This window comes from Taudactylus pleione, unplaced genomic scaffold (genome assembly GCF_031769625.1).
Source record: "Taudactylus pleione unplaced genomic scaffold, aTauple2 ptg000845l, whole genome shotgun sequence".
Taxonomy (NCBI): Eukaryota; Metazoa; Chordata; class Amphibia; order Anura; family Myobatrachidae; genus Taudactylus; species Taudactylus pleione.
In genome coordinates this window covers 3,138,159-3,162,784 of record NW_028285247.1, presented here as the reverse complement: position 1 = coordinate 3,162,784, position 24,626 = coordinate 3,138,159, and the positions used below count along the sequence as shown (strand labels likewise).

Here is a 24,626-nt window from a genome sequence, read left to right as displayed (position 1 = left end):
ATGGTTAACCACAAATGGCCGATGGTTTTGCCATCAATGGTGGAATTCCAAAGGTTCTCCACCATCGATGGCAAAGAGCCCTACAATGTTTTTTTTTCTCCTTCTTGGAGCAGAGAGACTGAGCATAACTTCACCACAGCATGACACGCAAAGTCCCACCCCCAAATATGATTTGCCTGCTCCCCTGTGACTAATAGAGCAGGGCTGACCATCGGTAGGCAAAACCATAGATGGTTTCCAGTCCATGGATACACACCATCAAGGCTAACCACCAATGGAACCATCAGCGGTGACCATTGATGGTTAACCCACCAAAGACCATCAACTGCTCAGAGCAGTGTGGGTGCTCATCTTCCTGAGACCCATGTTCTGCTGCAGGGCAGCACAGCAGCTGTTACACAGGCCCAGCCACCTCCACCTCTCCACATTAATGATGGGAGGAGGCATAGCCAGAGGTGTAGTCATGGAACCAGTTAAACATTAGGAGCAGTATTTGATATATATGCAAATTATTTTGCAGTTTATCCATTATGATTGTAATGATCCAATGTTTGCTCTTTCTGCTTTCTAAATTAACATACAACATTAAATTAGCGGTGTGCACCGGCCACTTTTCGTGTTTTGTGTTTTGGTTTTTGATCTGGATCTTTCTTCGTGTTTTGGATCTGGATTGGTTTTGCCAAAACCACCCTTCGGTGTTTTGGGTTCTGGGTTTTGTGTTTTGGATCTGTATTTTTTTTTAAAAAAAGCTTAAAAACAGCTAAAATCACAGAATGTGTTGATTTTTCTGCTCCTATGCTATTATTAACCTCAAAAACCTTAATTTCCACTCATTTCCAGTCTATTCTGAACACCTCACACCTCACAATAGTGTTTTTATGTCCAAAAGGTTGCACCGAGGTAGATGGATGACTATGCTAAGTGACACGAGTGGGCGGCACAAACACGTGACCCATCTAGGAGTGATACTGCAGTGGCAGACAGGATGGCAGTTTGAAAAACTAGGCCCCAAACTGTACATAATGCAAAGAAAAAAAAGAGGTGCAAGATGGAATTGTCCTTGGGCCCTCCCACCCACCCTTATGTTGTATAAACAGGACATGCACACTTTAACAAAGCAATCATTTCAGCGCCAGGGTCTGCCACACAACTGTGGCTGAAATGATTGGTTCGTTTGGGCCCCCACAAAACAAGCTGGCAATTAATCTGTCCCTGCACAAACTGGCTCTACGGAGGCAAGATGTCGTCCTCATCCTCCTCATCCACCGATTCCTCACCCTCTTCAGTGTTGTGTACATCCTCATCCTCACAGAGTATTAACTCATCCCCACTGGAATCCACCACCACAGATCCCTCTGTACGTTCTGGAGGCTGGTCTCCCTGGAAGAGTTGATAATTCATTTTGATGAACATCATCTTCTCCACATTTTGTGGAAGCAACCTCCTACGCCTTTCGCTGACAAGGTTCCCAGCTGCACTAAACACTCTTTCGGAGTACACACTGGAGGGGGGGCAACTCAGGTAAAATAGAGCCAGTTTGTACAGGGGCCTCCAAATTTCCTCTTTTTCCTGCCAGTACAGGTATGGACTGTCTGACATGCCTACTTGGATGCTGTCACCGATGTAATCCTCCACCATTCTGTCAATGGTGACAGTATCATATGTAGTGACAGTAGACATGTCAGAAATTGTTGCCAGGTCCTTCAGTCCGGACCAGATGTCCAAACTTGGTCCTGCCTGCCCTGCATCACCGCCAGCGGGTTGCTTAGGATAGCTAAGTTTTTTCCTGGCAGCCCCAGTTGCAGGAGAAAATGAAGAAGCAGCTGTTGACGTGTCACGTTCCGCTTCAGCTGACAGTGTGTTCACCAGCAGGTCTTTGCACCTCTGCAGGCTTGTGTCGGCCGGAAAGAGAGACACCACATAGGCTTTAAACCTAGGATCGAGCACGGTGGCCAAAATGTAGTGGTCTGATTTCAACAGATTGACCACCCTGGAATCCTGGCAAAGCGAATGAAGGGCTTCATCCACAAGTCCCACATGCCGAGCGGAATCGCTCTGTCTTAGCTCCGCCTTCACTTTCTCCAGCTGCTTCTGCAAAAGCCTGATGAGGGGAATGACCTGACTCAAGCTGGCAGTGTCTGAACTGACTTCACGTGTGGCAAGTTCGAAGGGCTGGAGAACCTTGCACAACACGGAAATCATTCTCCACTGCGCTTGAGTCAGGTGCATACCCCCTCCTTTGCCTATGTCATATGTGGATGTATAGGCTTGAATGGCCTTTTGCTGCTCCTCCATCCTCTGAAGCATATAGAGGGTTGAGTTCCACAGCGTCACAACCTCTTGCTTCAGGTGATGGCGGGGTAGGTTCAAGAGTGTTTGCTGGTGCTCCAGTCTTTGGCATGCAGTCGCTGAATGGCGAAAGTGGCCAGAAATTTTTCGGGCCACCCAAAGCGTCTCCTGCACGCCCCTGTCGCTTTTCAGAAAATTCTGCACCACCAAGTTTATTGTGTGAGCAAAACATGGGACATGCTGGAATTTGCCCAGATGTAATGCCCGCACAATATTGGTGGCGTTGTCAGATATCACAAATCCCCAGGAGAGTCTAAGTGGGGTAAGCCACTGGGCGATGATTTCCCTCAGTTTCTCTAAGAGGTTGTCGGCAGTGTGCCTCTTACTGAAACCGGTGATACACAGCGTAGCCTGCCTTGGAACGAGCTGGCGTTTCTGAGATGCTGCTACTGGTGACGCTGCTGCTGTTGCTGCGTAAGGTGATACATCTACCCAGTGGGCTGTTACAGTCATATAGTCCTTAGTCTGCCCTGTTCCACTTGTCCACATGTTCGTGGTTAAGTGGACATTGGGTACAACGGCATTTTTTAGGACACTGAGGACACTTTTTCTAACGTTTCTGTACAGTCTCGGTATCGCCTGCCTAGTGAAGTGGAATCTAGACGGGATTTGGAACCGGGGACACACTACCTCCATCAATTGTCTAAATCCCACTGCACTAATGGCGGATACCGGATGCACGTCTAACACCAACATAGCAGTCAAGGCCTCAGTTATACGTTTTGCTTCAGGATGACTGCTGTCGTACTTCATCCTCCTCGTTAAGGACTGTTGGAGGGTCAATTGTTTAGTAAAAGTAGTGGTGTTCCTACTTCCTCTCTGGGATGATGAACGACTCCCTGCAGCAGCAACAGCAGCAGCGGCAGCAGGAGGCGTAGCAATGCAGGATCCTCCGGAGGAATCCCGGATAGGAGAGTCAGTCATGCCAGTGACATGGCCTGCAGGACTACTTCCGATCCTGACTAAGGAGGAAATTGACGAGGAGGGAGTTGACGGTGTGGTTTGCAGGCGCTTGGATACAACAGGACAACGGGATTTAGGTGTCCCTGGACTGCTTACGGTCTTAGCCAAAGTTTCTGAACTTGACAGTAACTTATTATGAACGCGCTGCAGGTGCCGTATAAGGGAGGATGTTCCTAGGTGGTTAACGTCCCTACCCCTACTTATTCCACCTTTACATATGGTACATATGGCAAGACAGTTGTTGTCCGGATTTGGATAGAAATATTGCCAGACCAAAGAGGTGGAATGTTTGGTCTTCTGCTCAGGCATGACCGTGATGGGCTTTTTCATCCCAGGGACAACAACTGTCTCCCCCGGAGCCTGATTTAAACAAACCACATCACCATCAGAATCCTCCTCGCCAACTTCCTCCTCAGCGCCAGCTACACCAGTATCCTCATCCTGTTGTACTTCAACAGTGACATCTTCAATTTGCATATCAGCAAGTGGACTGTGGGTGCTCCTTTCAGCACTTGCAGGGGGCGTGCAAATGGTGGAAAGAGCCACCTCTTCCCGTCCAGTGCTGGGAAGGTCAGGCATCGCAACCGCCACCACACTTGGACTCTCCTTGGGGATTTGTGATATCTTCTTAGAACGCACAGTTCTTTGCTGTGCTTTTGCCAGCTTATCTCGTTTGATTTTTTTAGCGGGAGAAGGGCTTCCATCGTCATGTGAAGCTGAACCACTAGTCATGAACATACTAGTCATACTAGTATGACACACACTAGTCATAGGGAAAGACCTTAGCCGTTCCTTGCCACTACGTGTCATAAATGGCATATTGGCAAGTTTACGTTTCTCTTCATATGATTTAAATGTTTTTTTTAAGGTCATTTTCCTGAACTTTGTCATTTGGGATTGTATGTGGCTTCTACTATGACATTGGGCATCGGCCTTGGCAGACGACGTTGATGGCATGTTATCGTCTATGTCATGACTAGTGGCAGCAGCTTCAGCACTAGGAGGAAGTGGTTCTTGATCTTTCTCTATTTTATTTTTATCGGAGAAAGTTTGGTCCTCCATTTATGTTATATCGATTTGATATATACGTGCGGCTAAGGCGCACACAAACAGAAAATATTTTTTTATTTTTGCCGGAGAGTAGTGCACTTTGTGGGTTACACCACCCTTTAAGAAATGAGCCAGCTGGCTCTTTACTTATGGGACACAGGCGCACACTTGGCACTGCTCCTTTGTTGATGCACGTGCGGCTACTGCGCACACAATTCACAAACACAGAAAATATTTTTTTATTTGGTTTGGAGTGTACTTTGGGGGTTACAGAACCCTTTAACGGTAAAGCCAGCCGGCCCTTTACTTATGACACAGGCGCACGCTTGGCGCTGCTCCTTTGTTGATGCACGTGCGGCTACTGCGCACACAATTCACAAACACAGAAAATATTTTTTTATTTGGTTTGGAGTGTACTTTGGGGGTTACAGCACCCTTTAATGGTCAAGCCAGCCGGCCCTTTACTTATGACACAGGCACACGCTTGGCACTACTTTGTTGATGCACGTGCGGCTACTGCGCACACAATTCACAAACACAGAAAATATTTTTTTATTTGGTTTGGAGTGTACTTTGGGGGTTACAGCACCCTTTAACGGTCAAGCCAGCCGGCCCTTTACTTATGACACAGGCGCACGCTTGGCGCTGCTCCTTTGTTGATGCACGTGCGGCTACTGCGCACACAAATCACAAACACAGAAAATATTTTTTTATTTGGTTTGGAGTGTACTTTGGGGGTTACAGCACCCTTTAATGGTCAAGCCAGCCGGCCCTTTACTTATGACACAGGCGCACGCTTGGCGCTGCTCCTTTGTTGATGCACGTACGGCTGCTGCGCACACAATTCACAAACACAGAAAATATTTTTTATTTGGTTTGGAGTGTACTTTGGGGGTTACAGGACCCTTTAATGGTCAAGCCAGCCGGCCCTTTACTTATGACACAGGCGCACGCTTGGCACTACTTTGTTGATGCACGTGCGGCTACTGCGCACAAAATTCACAAACACAGAAAATATTTTTTTATTTGGTTTGGAGTGTACTTTGGGGGTTACAGCACCCTTTAACGGTCAAGCCAGCCGGCCCTTTACTTATGACACAGGCGCACGCTTGGCACTACTTTGTTGATGCACGTGCGGCTACTGCGCACACAATTCACAAACACAGAAAATTTTTTTTTTTTTAGCACTTGGGGGGAGCACTCCAGATGAACAGAGCACCCCTGGACAACACTACAGCACCCCTTTAGGACTGGGACACTGCACAGGACTTTGGAGTGGACACAGCCTCTATGGACAACTGACTGCACAACACAGTCCAGCCAGCCCCTATGGACTTTGAAGTAGTTGACACAGCCCCTATTAACAACAGCAGCACAGCACAACACAGCCAGCCCCTATGGACTTTGAAGTAGTGGACACAGCCCCTATGGACAACAGCAGCACAGCGCAGCACAGCACAGCACAACACTACTCTGCACTACACTACACTACACAGCCCAGCCCAGCCAGCCCTAACTCCCACCCTCCCTCTTCACTGTCCACAGCCGAGTGAGAAAATGGCGCCGACGCGGGTACCTTATATAGGATCCAAAACCCGCGAGACCCGGAAGGCGGGATGATGACATTTTGCCTCGATTTCAGATCCGAGTCAGGCGGGAAAAGTTGAGCCTGACTCGGATCTGCCTCGGATCGAGGGGGCTCGGGGGGGTTCAGATTTCAGAAATCCGAACCCGCTCACCCCTACATTAAATGAATGGTGATAGCAAATGTAGGTATAAATGAAAAAATATATATATATAAAAAAGAAAAATGATATAGTCTCCATAATCATATAATATAAAGTAAAATTTAAGAAGGTTATGATCCGCTAATAAATCAGTCAGGTAGTTATGCTCCTTGAAGACGAGACATGGATGAGCAGAGACGGAGACAGAGCCCGTGACAGCAGATCAGCTGTCCTGTAACAACACACTGCTGAGAATAAAAAAGCCATAGCTAGGGGGGAAGCCTGGCCTTGGAGGCGGCCCCATAGCAGCTGCACCCCCTGTAGCTATGCCTTAGTACTACACCTTTAAGGAAGACTTTTCATTCACTCACTGAGAGGGTTTAGATGTAAAACAAATGTGGCCTATGGTAAAAAAAAAAAATCTCCTCCACTGCTCAATCAATATTTATGTAAACCAGGAGCATAGCCAGAACTTTGTGGGTCCCATAGCAACATTTTAAAGGGGCCTCCTTCCCCTTCTAGAGAGACACCTTTCTCCACAGTGGTTGCTCATTTTATGCCCCATAATAGTGCCCTAGTTAATTGTATGCACCTTACAGTAAGAGTGCTATAGTTCATTTTATGCACCATGCAGTAATAGTGCTCTAGTTCATTTTATGCACCATACAGTAATAGTGCTCTAGTGCATTTTATGCACCATACAGTAATAGTGCTCTAGTTCATTTTATGCGCCATACAGTAATAGTGCTCTAGTTCATTTAATGCACCATACAGTAATAGTGCCCTAGTTCATTTAATGCACCATACAGTAATAGTGCTCTGGTTCATTTTATGCACCATACAGTTATAGTGCCCTAGTTCATTTTATGCACCATGCAGTAATAGTGATCTAGTTCATTTTATGCACCATACAGTAATAGTGCTCTAGTTCATTTAATGCACCATACAGTAATAGTGCTCTAGTTCATTTAATGCACCATACAGTAATAGTGCTCTAGTTAATTTTATGCACCATGCAGCAATAGTGCTCTAGTGCATTTAATGCCCTAGTTCACATAATACCACACAGTGCCACCAGTTGAAATTATGCCATATTGTATTCCGCGCAGGTCACAATATGCCACATTGTGGTGCTGCCAGTACACATTATGCCACACAGTGCCCCCAGTTCACATTGTGCCACACAGGGGGCAAGCACCAACCAACTCCTACCTGAGGGGGATACTACCTAATGCAGGACATTCCATTTTAAGAACTTCTTAATGTAGTCACACTGTTTCTTTCTTAAACAGTCCAATTTCCGCCCCCCACCTAACCAAGAAGAAGCAATATGACAGTGCTGCACTTACTGATTAATGGATCAGACCCAATTTCTTAACAGGCAATTTCCAGAACTTGGTAGACAATTATAAGAAGGGGATCCTCGGCCCCCTGTGCCTCTGGGCCCAATAGCAATGGCAACCCTTGCACCCACGATAGCTTCGCCCATGATGTAAATATAAATTTTAGGTATGCATTTATATTGGCGTAGTGGTTATATTTGCTGCCTCACAACCCTGAATGCATGAGTTAAATTTTTAAACAAGGTACTATATATGTGTGGAGTTTGTATGTTCTAGCAAACATTTTGTTTATTTATTACTAATTTTCAAAATAAAAATGTGCCCATTCTAGATTATAGATTAATATTCCCCCGACATGTTGACAGTCTGATATAAACTGTTCATCCGGTGAAAATAGTCAGTCCAAAATGAAGCTGTTGTGAATATTTAGTAAGTCACATATGTGAGAGATGTGTATTTGCACAATACCAGCTGGAAAGCGGAGCACTGTACACAAATCCATCAGAGCAAATAGTTGCTCATTTTCATGCACTCTGCAATCAAATAATAATTTTCTGCAATACCAATGGAACACATAAGCATGTTCCTGTATTCCCAATGGAGATGCCCAGCTTTACTGTATTTTCCATTGTATTAGTTATCAATTACCAGCCAGTGTGGGCTCTGCTGAAGACAGACGTGACCAAGGGGACGTTTTTCAACAAACCTGGAGATTTAAAACTTGGTGGCCTGTTCTCCATACACAGAGAAGCTGATGTGCTAGACGACAGGAGGAGGAATGACACCACTATGTGCAAAAAGTAAGACAGATTCATCTCTACCTAACATGAGCATATATGGGAATATATTTATTTTCAAAGCCCTGTGGAGTATACTGCTCATATCTAAATATATAAATAAATATATTTATTTATATACAGTGTCATTGTTCAGCAGGAACTCAGTTTCATTAAGTAAGATGTAATGTCCTGGGCCAAAATTTATTTTCCATAAGATAAGTGTTATTTTTTTAATTAAAGCATATACAATTAATTTTCTATAGCTCCACCCACAGTTCCTGAACCTAATATATATATTATTTTTTAAGATTTCAGGATTTGAGTCATTTCCATTGGCATTCTGGGCATCTAAAAAGTATCTAAACTCAATAAACAGCCGGAATAATTTATAATTTCCAGAATAATTTCATGCAATGTTTCTTTTCATCTCAACTGAAAATTATTTTTCTGAAAATAATTTTTCTGCAGCTTAAATCTACCTGAGTTTGTTGGCTTACTTGCAATGAAGTTCACTGTGGATGAAATTAACAATCGCAGCGACATCCTGCCTAATATCAGTCTCGGATATGAAATATACGACACCTGTTCTAATACAGAAGTGATCCTACAAGCAGCTCTGAGGTTTCTGGCTGAGAGAAATGAGACAACTCTCCAGGTTCTTTGTAATTACACAGATTACAAGACCAGGGTGTTGGCTGTGATCGGACCTTCGACATCAGACATGGTTATGCTAACTGCAAAGGTGTTTGGATTCTTCCATATGCCCCAGGTAGGCACCAGAAGACTGCTAAGGTTATGTTATTATATTTATTCCGGGATTCATAGAAACAATATTTTTATTCTACGATATTTATTCTTATGGATATTGTATTACAGGGTCATGATATAATTACTAGTACTATAGACAGAGGGTATACATCTTCCTTCCTATTATAGTTTTAATGGAATTGTTGATGAAATGGAAGTGACTTTTATGGACTGAAGAAACTTAATTTTAAGTTTTTTTCACATTGAGGTTAATTTAAATCCTGAAAAAGCAGTTTGTGCTACAAAACAAACATATCAGCAATACATTAGGACCTTTGCAGACTTGTTTTATACAGTTTTTGGAATGCTGTTTAGGTAGGCTTCCCATATCATTACTTTAATTTGGGGGACACATTGACACAATGACCCTCAAATTAATACAATAGTCACTGACACACTGTGTGCATCCTTTTAGAACTAACTGCATTGTACAAAGGAAATGGGGAAGATCTTTAATTACATACTTTTCTCATAATGCAATAATACAATAAAAGGCTTCAATCCTTGTTCTTGGGGTAAAACTGACTCTGGCTGGGAAAACATAGGAACATTAGCTTAATGATACAGCTAATCTTTCTGTACTAACAGGCATATTTATCACAATCTGCAAAAAATATCCAGAAAATTTGAGTACATTCGAAATGCGATATTTGCAAATATTGCATAAATGTAATATAATTTGCATCATGGAACCAGGGGCGTATCTATAATGGGTGCAGGGTGTGAGAAGCACACGGGCCCCTGGGTCCAGGGGGGCCCGCACAGCCGCCGGAGAGAGAGGAGGAGCCCTGGTTGGTGAGTGAACACAGAGGAGAGGAGGGTCTCTAAATACGTCCCTGCATGGAACAGAGCTTTTGAAAAAGCTCTGTCCTTATGAATCCCTATCCGTACTTTTCAGGTATTTTTCTCATAAAACACCCTGAGAATGTGTCTGCGCATGTGCCGGCCTCAATGCCACTGCACCTGGAGCTGGCTTCTGTGATCAGCCTGTGTGTCTAAATAGACTACAGGCTGATCACAGAGAAAATAAATAATTATAATAAAAATTATATAAAATAAAACTTACCTGCACGTCTTCTTTGATCCATGGTCAGCTGATCTGTGTGGTCAACTGAGATGCCAGCTGAGACTTCAGATGACCGCACAGATTAGCTAACTTGGTCACCGAAGGAACCCACCAATCACCAATCTTAGGGTGCAGCATGCAAGTAAGTTTTCTTTTTAGTTCAAAATGATAAGATGTATTGTCTGTTAGTCAAGCATTAACTTGTTTAATAAAATTGAATAAGATTATGTACTGTAATAAAATATTCTGAGAACAGTATACTCAATCAGTCATGTTTCTAAAAATATGTGCAATGGAATCAATCATGTGTTATTATAACCAGAAGCAGCCAATCAGATGTTGGAGTTTCATGTTTTAACTAGAAAAAAATACTACTGATACGGGTTAATAGCACCTCTTTCGGTTTTCTCATATGCTCGTTGTGTATTCCCTGATATCCCCACTTAATAGATTTACTAATTCCTTCCATAATGCATCTTAATGGTATTATTTCCCTGATTATACGTCGCCGTTTCCCAACATTTTACACCATAACGTATCAGATGCAGTGTGTTGTGCTGACTTAGGGGTTTGTTTGTGAAGTTGAACTAAAGCATTTCATTTTTGCTGGAGAAAGGGGTGTATATCAGCTTCTCTCCATTTATCAAACTGTTTATACTGGAGAAATAAGTGATTTATCTGGTGATAACCTATTTTGCAATGTGCTTACCAGTGCCATAGACTTCTATGGGGACCAAGACCTGAGTCTCTTTGATAAGTGGTAAAAAGCTATACTAACTAGCATTATCCAGAGAATCCGGAGAGGCCGCTCTAGTGCACATTACTGGAATTCTATGCCAACAGTGTTAGGCTATAGTCATACAAAGAAAATCCTCCTTTTAGAAGTGGGGTTTCTGCCAAAACTCCAAGAGGAGACCCAGATTAATAAATAGTGGGGAAACTGTGTTCTGTAAGTCTGCGATATGCAGCAATAGAACCCTTAGAGATGTATATTGTCAGTACAGTATGGTAATTCATGACTAAGTGGTGCAAAAGCTCGAAAACACACAACATACCGTATATATGTATTCTAATCTGTGCATATATTCCCAGTCCAGCATCAGCAACTGTTCACTCAGCAGACAAAGACAATAAAAAAAAACATGAAACCTGCACTTTACACATTGGCCGCAGGGCTATAATCATCATCATAATAATATATAATATTCTTCACCCCTAGGAACCCAATGTTTGTATTATCTTTACAGATCAGCTATGAAGCTTCCAGTGAAAGGCTGAGTGACAAGTCTACTTTCCCATCCTTCCTGCGCACCGTTCCTAGTGACAGCAGTCTGGCACAGGGGATTGTGCAGTTACTGAAGGACTTCCAGTGGAACTGGGTGACAATCGTGGCTAGTAAAAATGAATATGGCAAACAGGGTCTCTTACAGATTACCTCGGAAGCTTCCCAAGCTGGCATCTGCATTGCCTACCAAGACTACATACCACAGAACATAAGTGACCCTAACTTTAACACATCTTTGCAAAAAATGTTTCTTGAAATTCAGAATACAGGAGTTAATGTCACCATATTATTCTCCTCTCTACCGGAAACTCTACGTTTTTTTCAAGCGGTAATAGGATCGCAATTAAAAATGGTTTGGATTGCAAGTACAAGTTGGTCTCAGTCTGACACTATCCACCAGCTGCCAGGCATTCAGACCATTGGCACGGTCATTGGCTTTGCTGTACAGGGTAAAATCCTGCCTGGTTTTCAGGAATATGTACGAAATATACTATATCAGATAGAGCAAGAGAGGCAGCAATTTGTATTCCAGACCCAAGGCCTTCAAGAGCAATGTGAATCATGCAGCATGCTGACTACAGACAATATTACAATGCTACAGGACCCTATGGTGCCCGGCTTGGCATACCGAGTGTATATTGCTGTATACTGCACAGCTCAAGCTCTGCACAATATTATGCAAAATACACAGTGTAAGCAGTGTACAGATGCATCCAATATACGTCCTTGGCAAGTAAGTATGGCAAGCTTTGGAAAGTGCATGCAGTACATCTAGAAAATGGTTGCCCTCTAGCTGCCGTCCCAGCAGTGCCTGGCAGAGTGTGCTTGGATTTGTAGTTCCCCAATAGCTGGAGGGCCACTGGATGTCTAACTATTATGTCTCTTGTTTATTAAATTCAGTCTATTAGGGGTCTATTCATCATGTTAATTATAGGGGGCCGGGTGGCCCTTGATAATTAATTATCCAACTTGCTATGAGTAGCAGCTGTTGATACAAAATCACAGGACTGATTCAACATTGCTCCGTTGCTGAGACAGCTAATCCGAAGATCAGCTGTCTCCGCGATTCTGGCTTAGCAGTGCTATAGCGCATGCTTGAACTAGGGTTCACACATGCATACAATAACTCTGCATCCGGCGGAAGGAGCCAAACAGGGGCAGAGGGATCAAATCGGATCCGATCCCTCTTCACAACCCTGTACTTCCTTCCCATAGGAAGGAGCGGGGGTCTAGGAATAAACGTCACCTGAATATGGTGAAGGTTCCCGCTGTCAAGCCCTGAAAATTCAGTATTATTTCAGGTTTCCTGGTTTTTCTATGGATGGTTCCATATGAAATGTTAATTCATAGGGCCGGATTCAATTAGCCTCGTTAATTTACTGCATGAGAAAAAGGGTGATAACCTCAGACTTGTACGCCCCAAGGTCAATCAATTAAAAGCACTTTTTCTCGCTCAGTAAATCTGCCGCTATTGTACGTTAACTCATACAATCCAGGATAAGTACCCAGAGCTATGGGTTGACGTGTTTGCGGATGCCACGATAAGGGCAGAAAGCCCTATTTAACACAGATTTCTGTTCGATCCTCAGGAGGAGGTGAACAAAAATCTCCGGTAAGTGACTGCCACAGGCTATAACTGAATATCCCCGGGCACTGCATTGTGGGTAATTAGCCATACGAGGCTATCTGTATTCGGCCCATAGAATTAGTTTTTCCCAGAATTCAGATTGCTGAGGAACCTACAGTATTCTAATAGGAAGAGTTGGACAAGGTTTCTATAAATGATCTAAAAGGAAATATTAATTTTTGATATTAACAAATATTAGGTTACAAAGGTGGTGAAGGTTTTTAATTTCCAAATAATGGGAACCCAACTTAAGGGCCCAGCAGTGCATGCAGAACCATACACACAAAATCAGCAGGATATAGAAAGGAATTACCCCAATAATAATTGTGATGCAGAATTATTTTATTTAATATACCCAGTCAGTGTACTATTATCTCTAGTATAAAGACAAGCAGTGATGGCTGGTGGCATAACCTGTTACTATGGGGCCTATTCATCATCACTTAATTTCTACAAAAGCCGGTGAAAATGAAAATTTTCACCTGCAATTGTAGAAATTAAGTGTCCGGGACATTCATCAAGAAGGCAAAGCAGGAGATATAACAGATATCTCCTACTTACCGGAATGGCTCGCTGTCCCCATACACTAGTATGGGGACAGCAATCATCAAGCTCCGAAAATATATTTTCAGAGCTTGACTTCAGGAGCATTCGCCATCTTCAGATGGTGTTTGCTCCTGCAACCCGCTCCTTCCCTCTGGGAAGGAGTCCCGGTTTGCTAAGAAGGATCATTTTCGGATCTCTTCCGCCGGACGTCGGGGCTCTTGTACGCACGCATGACCTGTAGGTCACGCATGCGCACTAGTGTCACTTCTCTGAAAAGGAGCAGTGAACAGATTCTATGATGCCGTTGTCTGAGTAGGGCACATCATATGCCAAATTAAAGGTCTTGGGGCCTGATTCAGAGCCGTTCGCTATTTGCGGTCGTTCGTTCAAAAACAAGGGGTGGCTATTCAAATGATCCGTTTGCAAATTGCAGTCTGTTCACACCTCTAAGTCTGAACGAGCGAGCAAAACATACGCTCGTTTATTTGATAAAAACGCCCCCTGGCCGCTCGCACCATACGTCAAGTCCGCTATTTATTAGATTAATCGAGTACATCGTACAGCGTATGAACTGCTCGCTATTCTTGTGGTTGGTTTTTTCAACCACTATTTTGCGAGCAGTTCTGAGTTAAAAAAAAACAAGTGACGTGGTCAATGACGCTGCTGTATTAATTATGCACTCCCTTAAAACGCCCGTTTTGACCTTTAAGCACGCCTGCGTTCGAATTCCACTCCCCCGTTTTCAAACACCTTCCCCTGTTACCACCCACATACGCCTCATTCTGTCACTCAAAATAGCAGGCACTCGCTATATAGCGGACAAACGATTTTCGGCCGCACTGACTGGTTCGCGCATGCGTACTAAAAACCGTACGCATGCGCAGATGTGCGAACATCGCTCGGAACGAGCGTATGGCCGCTAGCGAGCGGCTCTGAATGAGGGCCTTGGTCTGTAGATTTGTAGAAAAATATTGACGTTGGTTGCTTTGTTTCGGAGTTCTTTGGCAAAGTGTCCACCCACCATTTACAATGCATCACCATTGTGCTCTGGAAAATATGACAATTGGTGAACCCCCCCTGTGCACCTGCTGGATGACCTGTAACATGTGACCTGCTGGATGATCTGGAAACTGTGACAGTTATTTGCGGCAACATATATCAGTGCGTCTTGCAATTTAGACCCTGAAACACAACATAGATGTTAATCGATTTAGAATGATTTTTAATCGATTGAAATCGACATTTAGTAAACTTACCCTAAGGAATAAAAAATGTGGTCTGCAAATTCTAGCCTGAATTTTTTTAATTGCTCATCTACATTATTTGCATTTATATTACTTACATACAACTTTGTTCTCCTTTCAGCTTCTGCAAGAGCTGAAAAATCCTAATTTCAGCCTGAATAGTATTACCTTTAACATCTCTGGCAACCCTAACATTGGATATGATATCCTAAATTGGAGACATACTGCAAAGAGTCCATTCTTTACAGTGGGAACATTCCAGGAGAAATTGACATTGAAGAGATCTCAGATTGTTTGGTACAGTACAAAGGTAAGAGTTTAGTAGAATTATAGATAAAGTAGACACACAGGCCCTGATTCAGAGGTGTATGCAGTTGCAGCCACTGTTGCGTTTTTTTGTGTGGAGTTGCAGCGGCGGTAACATGCAAATACTAGCTCAGCCCTACCCTTGTGCACTAGCACGCGCTTGACTGTGACCCCACTTTCATTGTCCGTGGACAGTGTAACTCCGCCAGTGCTTCTGAACACGCCACCACCGGCGCACCATTATGTCCACCATTGACTCTTGCATCCGCTTGTGGTAGGCACAGTTTCTCCTTCTGAAATCCAGCTAAACATGGTGGCTGAGGCTCTGTGTTTGGGTATGCAGCCATGTTCACTGACATGGCAGCACCACCGTATGCAACAGTGGACTCAACGACGTACACTCAAGGGAATGCATGCGCCATAGGGGTTTACGGGACTTTTCACACATGTGCTGTAGCAAATAATTGCTCAACTGTGCAAAAATTGGCACTATGTCCACCTCTGAATCAGGTCCACCATGTCTTCAGTCACTCCATCCCAGGATTTAAAACTGCTCATTTTGAAATTCACCATGTTCTGTGGCTTTGAGAGTATTGGGAGAGCAGGTTGACTGGACAAACTGTGAATGGCAGTGTCCTGAGAGTGTGACCCACACTGTGTAATTGGAGGCTTTAGATTAGAAAACTGGTTTCACTCACAATAGCATATAATAAAATATTGACTTTTGCATCACATGTACATTTGACATTACATTGTTCAAAAATTCCAGATTTTAAGTGTTTTTAATATAAAGCATCTCCCCCTGAAACCACAAGAGGGAGCCATTTATCACATTTTTGGCTGAGCAGTGAGCAGTAAGTATTGTATGCCTTTATTGGTGTGTAATAAAGTACATGCATTGTAGGGCTATTTTTTTCCACTGAGATGCAATGTGGAACATACACTTGTTTGCGGAGCATATCTTGCGTGCTTTTGCACTGCACATTGTCAGGAAACGAGTGTACACAAGTATGGGCAATGCAGAGCTATATACGCATTTCAGTCTAATTTTATTTGCAACTGTTTGGGCATAACTGGGCTGTAGCAAAGGGTTCTAATGTAGGCAAAGTTCAGAGAGGGCATGTTGATGAAATTGCAGACAATGCAGAGTTGTGTAAATGCGCCTATTTTCTTGCGGATCTTTTGCATGATTAAGTACAGGCGGTCATTGTGTGCCTGTGTAAAGCTGCGTTCAGGCCTAAGTCAGGTGTATATTTTAGGAAAAGAGAAAAGGCGTCTACTTTGTGTCTTTTAGATTTTAATGGTAACCCCAATATCTCACTGTGGGTCAGGATGTACTAAGCATCGCATCTGCAGTGCTTAGTACATCCCGAAAGGGGCGGATTGGGATGGAAAACCAGCCCGGGAAATTTCTGGAAGCACCCCTTATGGGGGCGGGTCTGTTAAGGGTGTGGATCTGTTGAGGGGGCGGGGTCTGTGGAGGAGGGCAGGGTCTTAGGGCCTGGAGGGGCTTCTGCAAGCCACTGAGGGGAGCAGGGTCGGTAACAGAAATCTTGGTGAATGATACACTCTTTTTGGGGACCCCCATCCCTCTGCACTAGGTACAGGCCAGTCAGTTTGAAAGTCTTTTTTCTTACCTCTATTTTGGTTTCTCTGCAACGGGGAACCTCTGAAGAATTGAGCCCCACTGAGCAGCGTCTTCAGCCGGTATTCACTATTCATGTAGATCACACTGTCTGGAAGATGCCTGTTTACGCGATAAATATAATCAATGTCATCATCAGAGCCAGGTAATGTATAGTAACAGAAATGTTTGTGCAGAGCAAAAAGTGAATTTCCTTGATCAAACAATTTCTGTGTATTTCCAGACCCCCTTACGTCTCTCAATCCTAAGGCCCCCTGTGGTTCTCCTGGCTGCCTGTGTTTCTCCATCTGCAGGACACCATGGGGTAGATGTATTATAGCGGCACTTAACGTGCCCCTATAACGCTTCCCGCTTCGCCTCTTTACCGAGGCACAGCAGGAAGCACTACCGATGAGATGTATAAACATCTCATCGGCCGGAGAGGGGGAGCGTTAACTCCCCCCTCCGGCGCTACCCGTCAGAGACAGCAGCGCATCAGCCTAGTGCTGATGCGCGCTGTGTCTCCGTCCCGGCCGGCTCCACTGAGCATGCGCGGGATCTCGCAAGTATTGCGAGACCCCCGCATGGAGCCTAGAGCCGGCAGCCGCCGCAACATGGACAGCGCTGTCCCTGCTGTGGGGATAGGCTAGCGCCAGGCTGTAGCTGTCGATAACGACAGCTACAGCCGGCCGACTGGTCATGCGTTATTACCGTTCGTACATAGCCCTGCCGTCGGCGCTGCTATCTTATAGATAGCAGCGCCGATAATGACAGGGGCGCATAGCACCCCTGTCATTTACCGTCCAGATCCCCGATCATACATCGGGGAGAAGCGGTATCAGCGCTGATACCGCTTCAGGGCTTCATACATCTCCCCCCATATGTCTCTCCAGGACCCCCTGCGTCTCTCCATACCCAGGCCCACCTGTAGCTCTCAGCCTCATTCCCCCAACCCCAGTATGTCTCAGCCTCATTTCTCAGACCCAGTGTGTCTCTCAGATCCATTCCCCCGAGACCCAGTGAGTCTCAATCCCATTCCCCAGCCCCAGTGTGTGTCTGATGCTGGCCATACACAGCACGATATACATGCTGATCCGACGAATCGGCACGGTATAGGTGATATATCGTGCCATGTATGGGCACGATATCGTACCTGATATCGTGCTGCTCGCTCCCGCGGGATCGTACATCGCATCCCCAGATCTTCCCGCAGGTTTATCTGATCTGGGATGCGATGTACAATCCTATTCAGATGGAGGAGGGGGGAGCCATCATATCGTGTGGTCAGCGGGGACCGCATGCTTGTCAGCAGGGACAGCACCATCTGTCTGTCGATGGATTGGCAGTTGCCCTACATGGTGCATTACAGCGTGTATGGGCCCGTCTGTTACAGTCACAGGACTGCCTAGAGAAAGCAGCTATCGGCGAAACGCGCGTCGGCATACCACGCTGCCGCCGGCTATAGCACTATCATATGCTAATACGTTAACAATACCAGCAATAGACATCATGTGAAATAGGGCTTATGGAGATTGTTTGTAATGGGAGGAATGTGTGACGCCGTCCTGTGACTGTAACAGACGGGCCACGATATTACAATAAGAAATCTATGTGTATATGAGTAGTGAACGGGATTTGGGACATGAGTCTATGCATTACAGCACAGACCTGATAAACCTCATAGAAACGCTACAGCATTACAGATAAAGAGCCAAACCATATTATATGAAGACTCTATCTGTCTAAGAACAATAGCGATATATAGGAACTGTGAGGGAGCTCATGATTGAAGCATACCCGCAACTGTATCTTTATGTGATGTAATTTTGTTGCGAGTACAAAAGGCAACATATTAACAACTGAGTAATACTGACAGTGAGGATAAGATACCATACAATATATATTCAGCAAGATGTCCTGTCACTCTCAAGCAACATTTGACTAAAATTATTTCCTAATATAACATCATAGGAGTAATAAGGATATTGTTTGCAAAGCAATATTATTTGTTTCTCCCTTCCCTCCACTCCTTAGTAAAACACTAATAACACTCAATTCCCATGAAATAATCACCAGGTGTAACAATTTGTGAATCATATGGTATAATAATATTAATACTATTCATAAACTTGATTGAAGTGCACCATATAAGCCTCAGGTATTATAATATACGTTGAATAAACCGGCAGCAGGTGGCTTTTTAAATCACCTTATAATATTCTACATATATGTACACACTCTTTACTTATCTTTCTTTATTTTAATCATATTTCGCCTATATAATTTTGGACTCAATCATTGGAATTTTAAGTATATTTAATTAAAGGTTACATTTTAATATTGTTTCAGAGAACTGTTTAAATACTAGAATATTTTGACCCTATAAGTGCACCTGCCAATATCTTGTCCTTTTTCTATGTTTGTTTGTTATTGTGATATTTACAAGATTACAAGGTAGCACCTTCACCTATATCATAAATACTAATTTATAAAAGAAGTGAGGTTGTAGGATCTTCTATATTAAACTAAATTAATGAGAAAATTTCTCTGGAATTTATCTATAAATATATTGGTGCGAGATCATCCCTTGTTAGTTTTCATTTGTGTTGTTATCCTGTCCATCAGGCTAGGGCTGCAGTCCATAAAGGTGCTGTGTTGTGCAGGAGGGGTGCTCTGTCCATTAGGGGTGCTCTTCCCCAGTGAAAAAAATATAATAGTGCTTTTTTTTTTATGTGTGTGCGTCAGCAACTTAGCTGCGCTATTATTGTATGATGACACTGCCGCAGTTTATCATCCATGTATTTGTGACTCTGCAGGTGGTCTGTCCGCACTCGGCAGGGGTGCTTTGTTGTCCATAAAATAGAGGTGCTGCTGCCTTGTTCAGGGGTGTTCTTCCCCAGTGTAAAAAAAATAAAGGTGAAATAAAATGAATATTATCAATCCACAAAAAAAAAAAATGTCAAAACATTAAAATAAATAAATTAAAAACTAATCAATCCTTCCATCCTTTCGCTGTCTTCAGTCCATAAACATATTCCAACTCTGTCGGGCCTCTGACATAGTTAAGTAAAACATTCTTGGTTTTTAAACTTCCTAGGGGTCGTATAGTTTATTAAACTGCCATTCTGTCTACCACTGCAATGCCACTCTGTGCCATGTTGGAAGCTGAACTGCCACATGTCAGTGCCGCCCACTGCTGTCGCTTATCTTAGTAAGGAAGCTTTTGGCCTAAACTAGATTAAATCAATATTGTGAAGTGGTCAGAATTTACTGTAAATGACTGTAAATAAGTGTTATTGAGGTTAATAATACTGTAGGACAAATACAGGCCCAAATTATGTGATTTTAGCTGTTTAATGATTTTTTTAGCAAAATACACATCCAAAACCAAAACACGCAAGGGCATCAGCTCCTACCTATTATTTAATAGACTGTACTTGAAAAAAATGCTACTTCAAAGCTTATTGGTTGCTATGGACAAATTGCTTTTTCACTATATAAAACCCTAAGGCATGCTTGCCTACTTTTGAAAAAGCATTTCAGGGAGATTGTGAAAGGAAGACCTATGATCGCTGATTTAAAATTGATGTGAACTGTTCCGCCTTAGAGGCGTGTCATAAAGTTGACTTAAGCTGACCACACACATAGCGATGTGCACACGATCAGCCGATGTGTACGATTTCCCTTGAAACTCTCCCCGGCAGCTCTGCACACGATCTGCACACGATTTGGTGTCCAATCTTCATGCGATTTCTCCTGCAGTCAGAGTTTCACAGTGCATCGTGTTCTAGATTGTCAGATCTGCCCTACTGCACAACAGATCTGACGATGCGATGTGCGACCAGCGGGGACGCGCATTACATCGTGTTCGTGAGTGGGGACTCACAATTTACTCAGGATTTGGACATATTTTACGCGATCTGTCGTTCCAATGTGTCGGAATCGGCCAGATCGGGTTAAATATCGCTATGTGTGTGGCCAGCATTACATCCAAGCCACAAAGCAGCAGTTGTTGCTTAGTAAGATCTGTTTATATATTAGAACACACTGATACATCATTATGCCTTATAACTAGGGATGAGCGGGTTTGGTTCTACTCGGTTCTTTTCGGATTTAAAAACCGAATTTTATTGACTATCCAAAACCCGTGACAGCTGATAGCCAATAAGATTCGGTTTTTAAATCCGAACGGAACCGAGTAGAACCGAACCCGCTCATCCCTACTTATAACCAATGCAGGGAAATTACACTGATGATCCCATTTCAATGTACAGTATTTATGTTATTTCTATTTTTCCAAGTATATAACCGATACATAATGGGGGTAAGGTGCAATCAGGGAGATTACTATACTCGTCAGGGAGTCAGGGAGATTGCTACTATTTCAGGGAGTCTCCCTGACAATGAGGGAGAGTTGGCAAGTATGCCCTAAAGGCCTTATTTATCAACAAGTTTTATCACTCACAATGAGTGATAAAACTCGCTGCGTATGATAATGGTGCTCCAGCCAATCAGCTCCCAACTGTCATCTGTTTGAAAACTGACAGTTGGGAGCTGATTGGCTGGAGCACCATTTATCATACGCAACAATGGTTTATCACTAGTTGTGAGTGATAAAACTCATTGATTAATTCACCCCTAAGTCTTGGAGATAGATAAAGTACCAACCAATCAGCTCCTAACTGTCATGTTACAGGCTGTGTTTGAAAAATGACAGTTAGGGACTGATTGGTTGGTACTTTGGGGTCTATTTACTAACTTTGGATGGAGATAAATTGAACGGTGATAAGGTACAAACCAACCAGCTCCTAAAGCTGGCCATACACGATACAATTATCGAGGCGATCCGCCTGATATCGGCGGATTGCCCCGATAATTGTAGCTTGTGGGGGGTCAACCGAGGGTTAAATATTGCTCGGTCGGGCATACAGGATTGCAAGCATGCCCGTCCGATGTGATATTTACCGGCAAACTGTCGGCCGCATCGGGTAGTGTAAGCCCAGCCGCAGCCGACAGACAGGCATTTCCTGTGTTCCTTCCTATGGAAGGAACAGGGAAATGTCTCCTCCCCAGGGGCGTAGCGCAGATGTCGGGCTGATACACTGTGAGAGAACTCTCACAGTATATGCCGGCGACATCTGCGGCTGGCAGGCTGCCAGATAAAATGTCTGTTGGTCTGACAGACATTTTATCTGGACGTGTATGCCCAGCATAACTGGCATTTTTCAAACACAGCCTGTGACATGGCAGTTAGGGGCTGATTGGCTGGTACCTTATCTTCGTTCACTTTATCTCCATCCAAGGCTTAGTAAATAGATCCCAATAGCTCTGTCTACTTTATCTCTCTCCAAGGCTTAGTACATACATTTTATATACATTTTAAATCTCTCCTCAAGGAGCAGCCCAGAGGAGAGACGCAACTGACTTGAGGTGGGGATGGAGCCTGGCAATACGAGAACACTAAGCTCCGTCCCTCACAGGAAATGCTGGGTTAACCAAGAGGGGGTGGCCAATATGGCGTAATTTTCTTAGAAACACTTCATATTGGCTCCGCCCCTTCACTGTTTACCCTCGATTCACGGGACTATCCTCCTCATAGTGCCCACTTCACTAAGAAATGGTCAAGATGCAGGAGGGCTGCCTACTCTTCCGAGGGTGCAGAAGGGCTGCCTTCTCCTCCGGGCATGCAGGAGGGCTGCCTACTCTTCTGGGGGTGCAGGAGGGCTGCCTACTCTTCTGGGGGTGCAGGAGGGCTGCCTACTCTTCTGGGGGTGCAGGAGGGCTGCCTACTCTTCTGGGGGTGCAGGAGGGCTGCCTACTCTTCTGGGGGTGCAGGAGGGCTGCCTACTCTTCTGGGGGTGCAGGAGGGCTGCCTACTCTTCTGGGGGTGCAGGAGGGCTGCCTACTCTTCTGGGGGTGCAGGAGGGCTGCCTACTCTTCTGGGGGTGCAGGAGGGCTGCCTACTCTTCTGGGGGTGCAGGAGGGCTGCCTACTCTTCTGGGGGTGCAGGAGGGCTGCCTACTCTTCTGGGGGTGCAGGAGGGCTGCCTACTCTTCTGGGGGTGCAGGAGGGCTGCCTACTCTTCTGGGGGTGCAGGAGGGCTGCCTACTCTTCTGGGGGTGCAGGAGGGCTGCCTACTCTTCTGGGGGTGCAGGAGGGCTGCCTACTCTTCTGGGGGTGCAGGAGGGCTGCCTACTCTTCTGGGGGTGCAGGAGGGCTGCCTACTCTTCTGGGGGTGCAGGAGGGCTGCCTACTCTTCTGGGGGTGCAGGAGGGCTGCCTACTCTTCTGGGGGTGCAGGAGGGCTGCCTACTCTTCTGGGGGTGCAGGAGGGCTGCCTACTCTTCTGGGGGTGCAGGAGGGCTGCCTACTCTTCTGGGGGTGCAGGAGGGCTGCCTACTCTTCTGGGGGTGCAGGAGGGCTGCCTACTCTTCTGGGGGTGCAGGAGGGCTGCCTACTCTTCTGGGGGTGCAGGAGGGCTGCCTACTCTTCTGGGGGTGCAGGAGGGCTGCCTACTCTTCTGGGGGTGCAGGAGGGCTGCCTACTCTTCTGGGGGTGCAGGAGGGCTGCCTAATCTTCTGGGGGTGCAGGAGGGCTGCCTAATCTTCTGGGGGTGCAGGAGGGCTGCCTAATCTTCTGGGGGTGCAGGAGGGCTGCCTACTCTTCTGGGGGTGCAGGAGGGCTGCCTACTCTTCTGGGGGTGCAGGAGGGCTGCCTACTCTTCTGGGGGTGCAGGAGGGCTGCCTACTCTTCTGGGGGTGCAGGAGGGCTGCCTACTCTTCTGGGGGTGCAGGAGGGCTGCCTACTCTTCCGGGGGTGCAGGAGGGCTGCCTACTCTTCAGAGGTAGATATGGCTTAGTACATCTCCCCCAACCCCAATATGTGCACATACAATGTAGAAAGCTCCTATCAGCATCAGATGTGAATCCGCAACCAATCAGAAGCAGTTTGCTAGGATTGACAATCATCATCGGAGTACAATTGTATGATAATCACATAATTGGCCCCGCCCCATATTTAAACATGCATAAATGTGACTTTTTGTTGCAAGGGGCGAGGCCTAATGATACGACTCGCCCGGCTCTGCCCCATCACCTTCCACTTGTTTCTCCTCATCAAGGCAGGAAAGTATACTTGCATGCTGTCCAGGCCTCCCATACCCCGATAAACTTCCCTAGTGAAAATGCAACACTGTAAGTATTGTACAGAGGCAGTGTAATAGCAGGGCATCTCTGCACCCTGGGTCACCCAACACCCTCAGGGGCGTCTTAAGAGAGGAGGGGGCCCCTTGTGCATTCCCCGTGCAGGGCCCCCTCCTCTCTCCCCGGCGGCCGGTAGCTGACTGAAGCGGCTGGCCAGCCGCCGCAGAAGCAGTAGACTCTGGGCACTACTGTGTGCCCAGAGTCTACTGTGCATGCGCAGAAAGCCAGAAAAATGGCAGCGGTGCCCATTTCCCGGTGTTCTGTGCAGCGGTGGAACCACGGACAGGTGAGTTTTAAATAATATGGGTGCAGCATGTGTGGTGCGTGGACCCCCTGGACCCATTATAGATACGCCCCTGTACACCCCTGTCTGAAGAGAACTGGGAGCAGGAAGATGGGTTTAATTGCTTTTTAAGTACATGTGTTGTGCCCCTCTTTGCAGCGTCATGCCCCCAGCTCCCCTTGGATCTCCATGAGGAAACATGATGTAGTCGGCAAGTAAGGATTTATGTAACCATATTTAGTTGCTCCCTTCTACTACAAAGACAGAGGCTGAAGTCAGTAACCTGCAGTGCGCCAAGGCAAGCTACAGTGAATGTAATCCTGTGTGCTACTGTATCTGCCTGAGAGAATCAATAATGCAAAGTCACTGCAACAAAAATAAACATAGGAGAAGGAAATAATGACTGCTGATGTCTCACTTTACTCT

General features: G+C 45.1%; 1 protein-coding gene across 1 annotated transcript in view; it reads left to right on the top strand.

Annotated features, from left to right (window-relative positions):
• The first annotated feature begins 8,029 nt into the window (after nucleotides 1-8,029).
• Nucleotides 8,030-24,626, top strand: part of LOC148474405 (taste receptor type 1 member 3-like) — a 50,027-nt gene continuing 33,430 nt past the window's right edge. Inside the window, exons 1-4 of the mRNA XM_088458687.1 lie at nucleotides 8,030-8,232; nucleotides 8,680-8,980; nucleotides 11,332-12,102; nucleotides 14,908-15,096. Coding sequence (XP_088314813.1) covers nucleotides 8,030-8,232; nucleotides 8,680-8,980; nucleotides 11,332-12,102; nucleotides 14,908-15,096 — 1,464 coding nt within the window. The remainder of the gene's footprint in view (nucleotides 8,233-8,679; nucleotides 8,981-11,331; nucleotides 12,103-14,907; nucleotides 15,097-24,626) is intronic.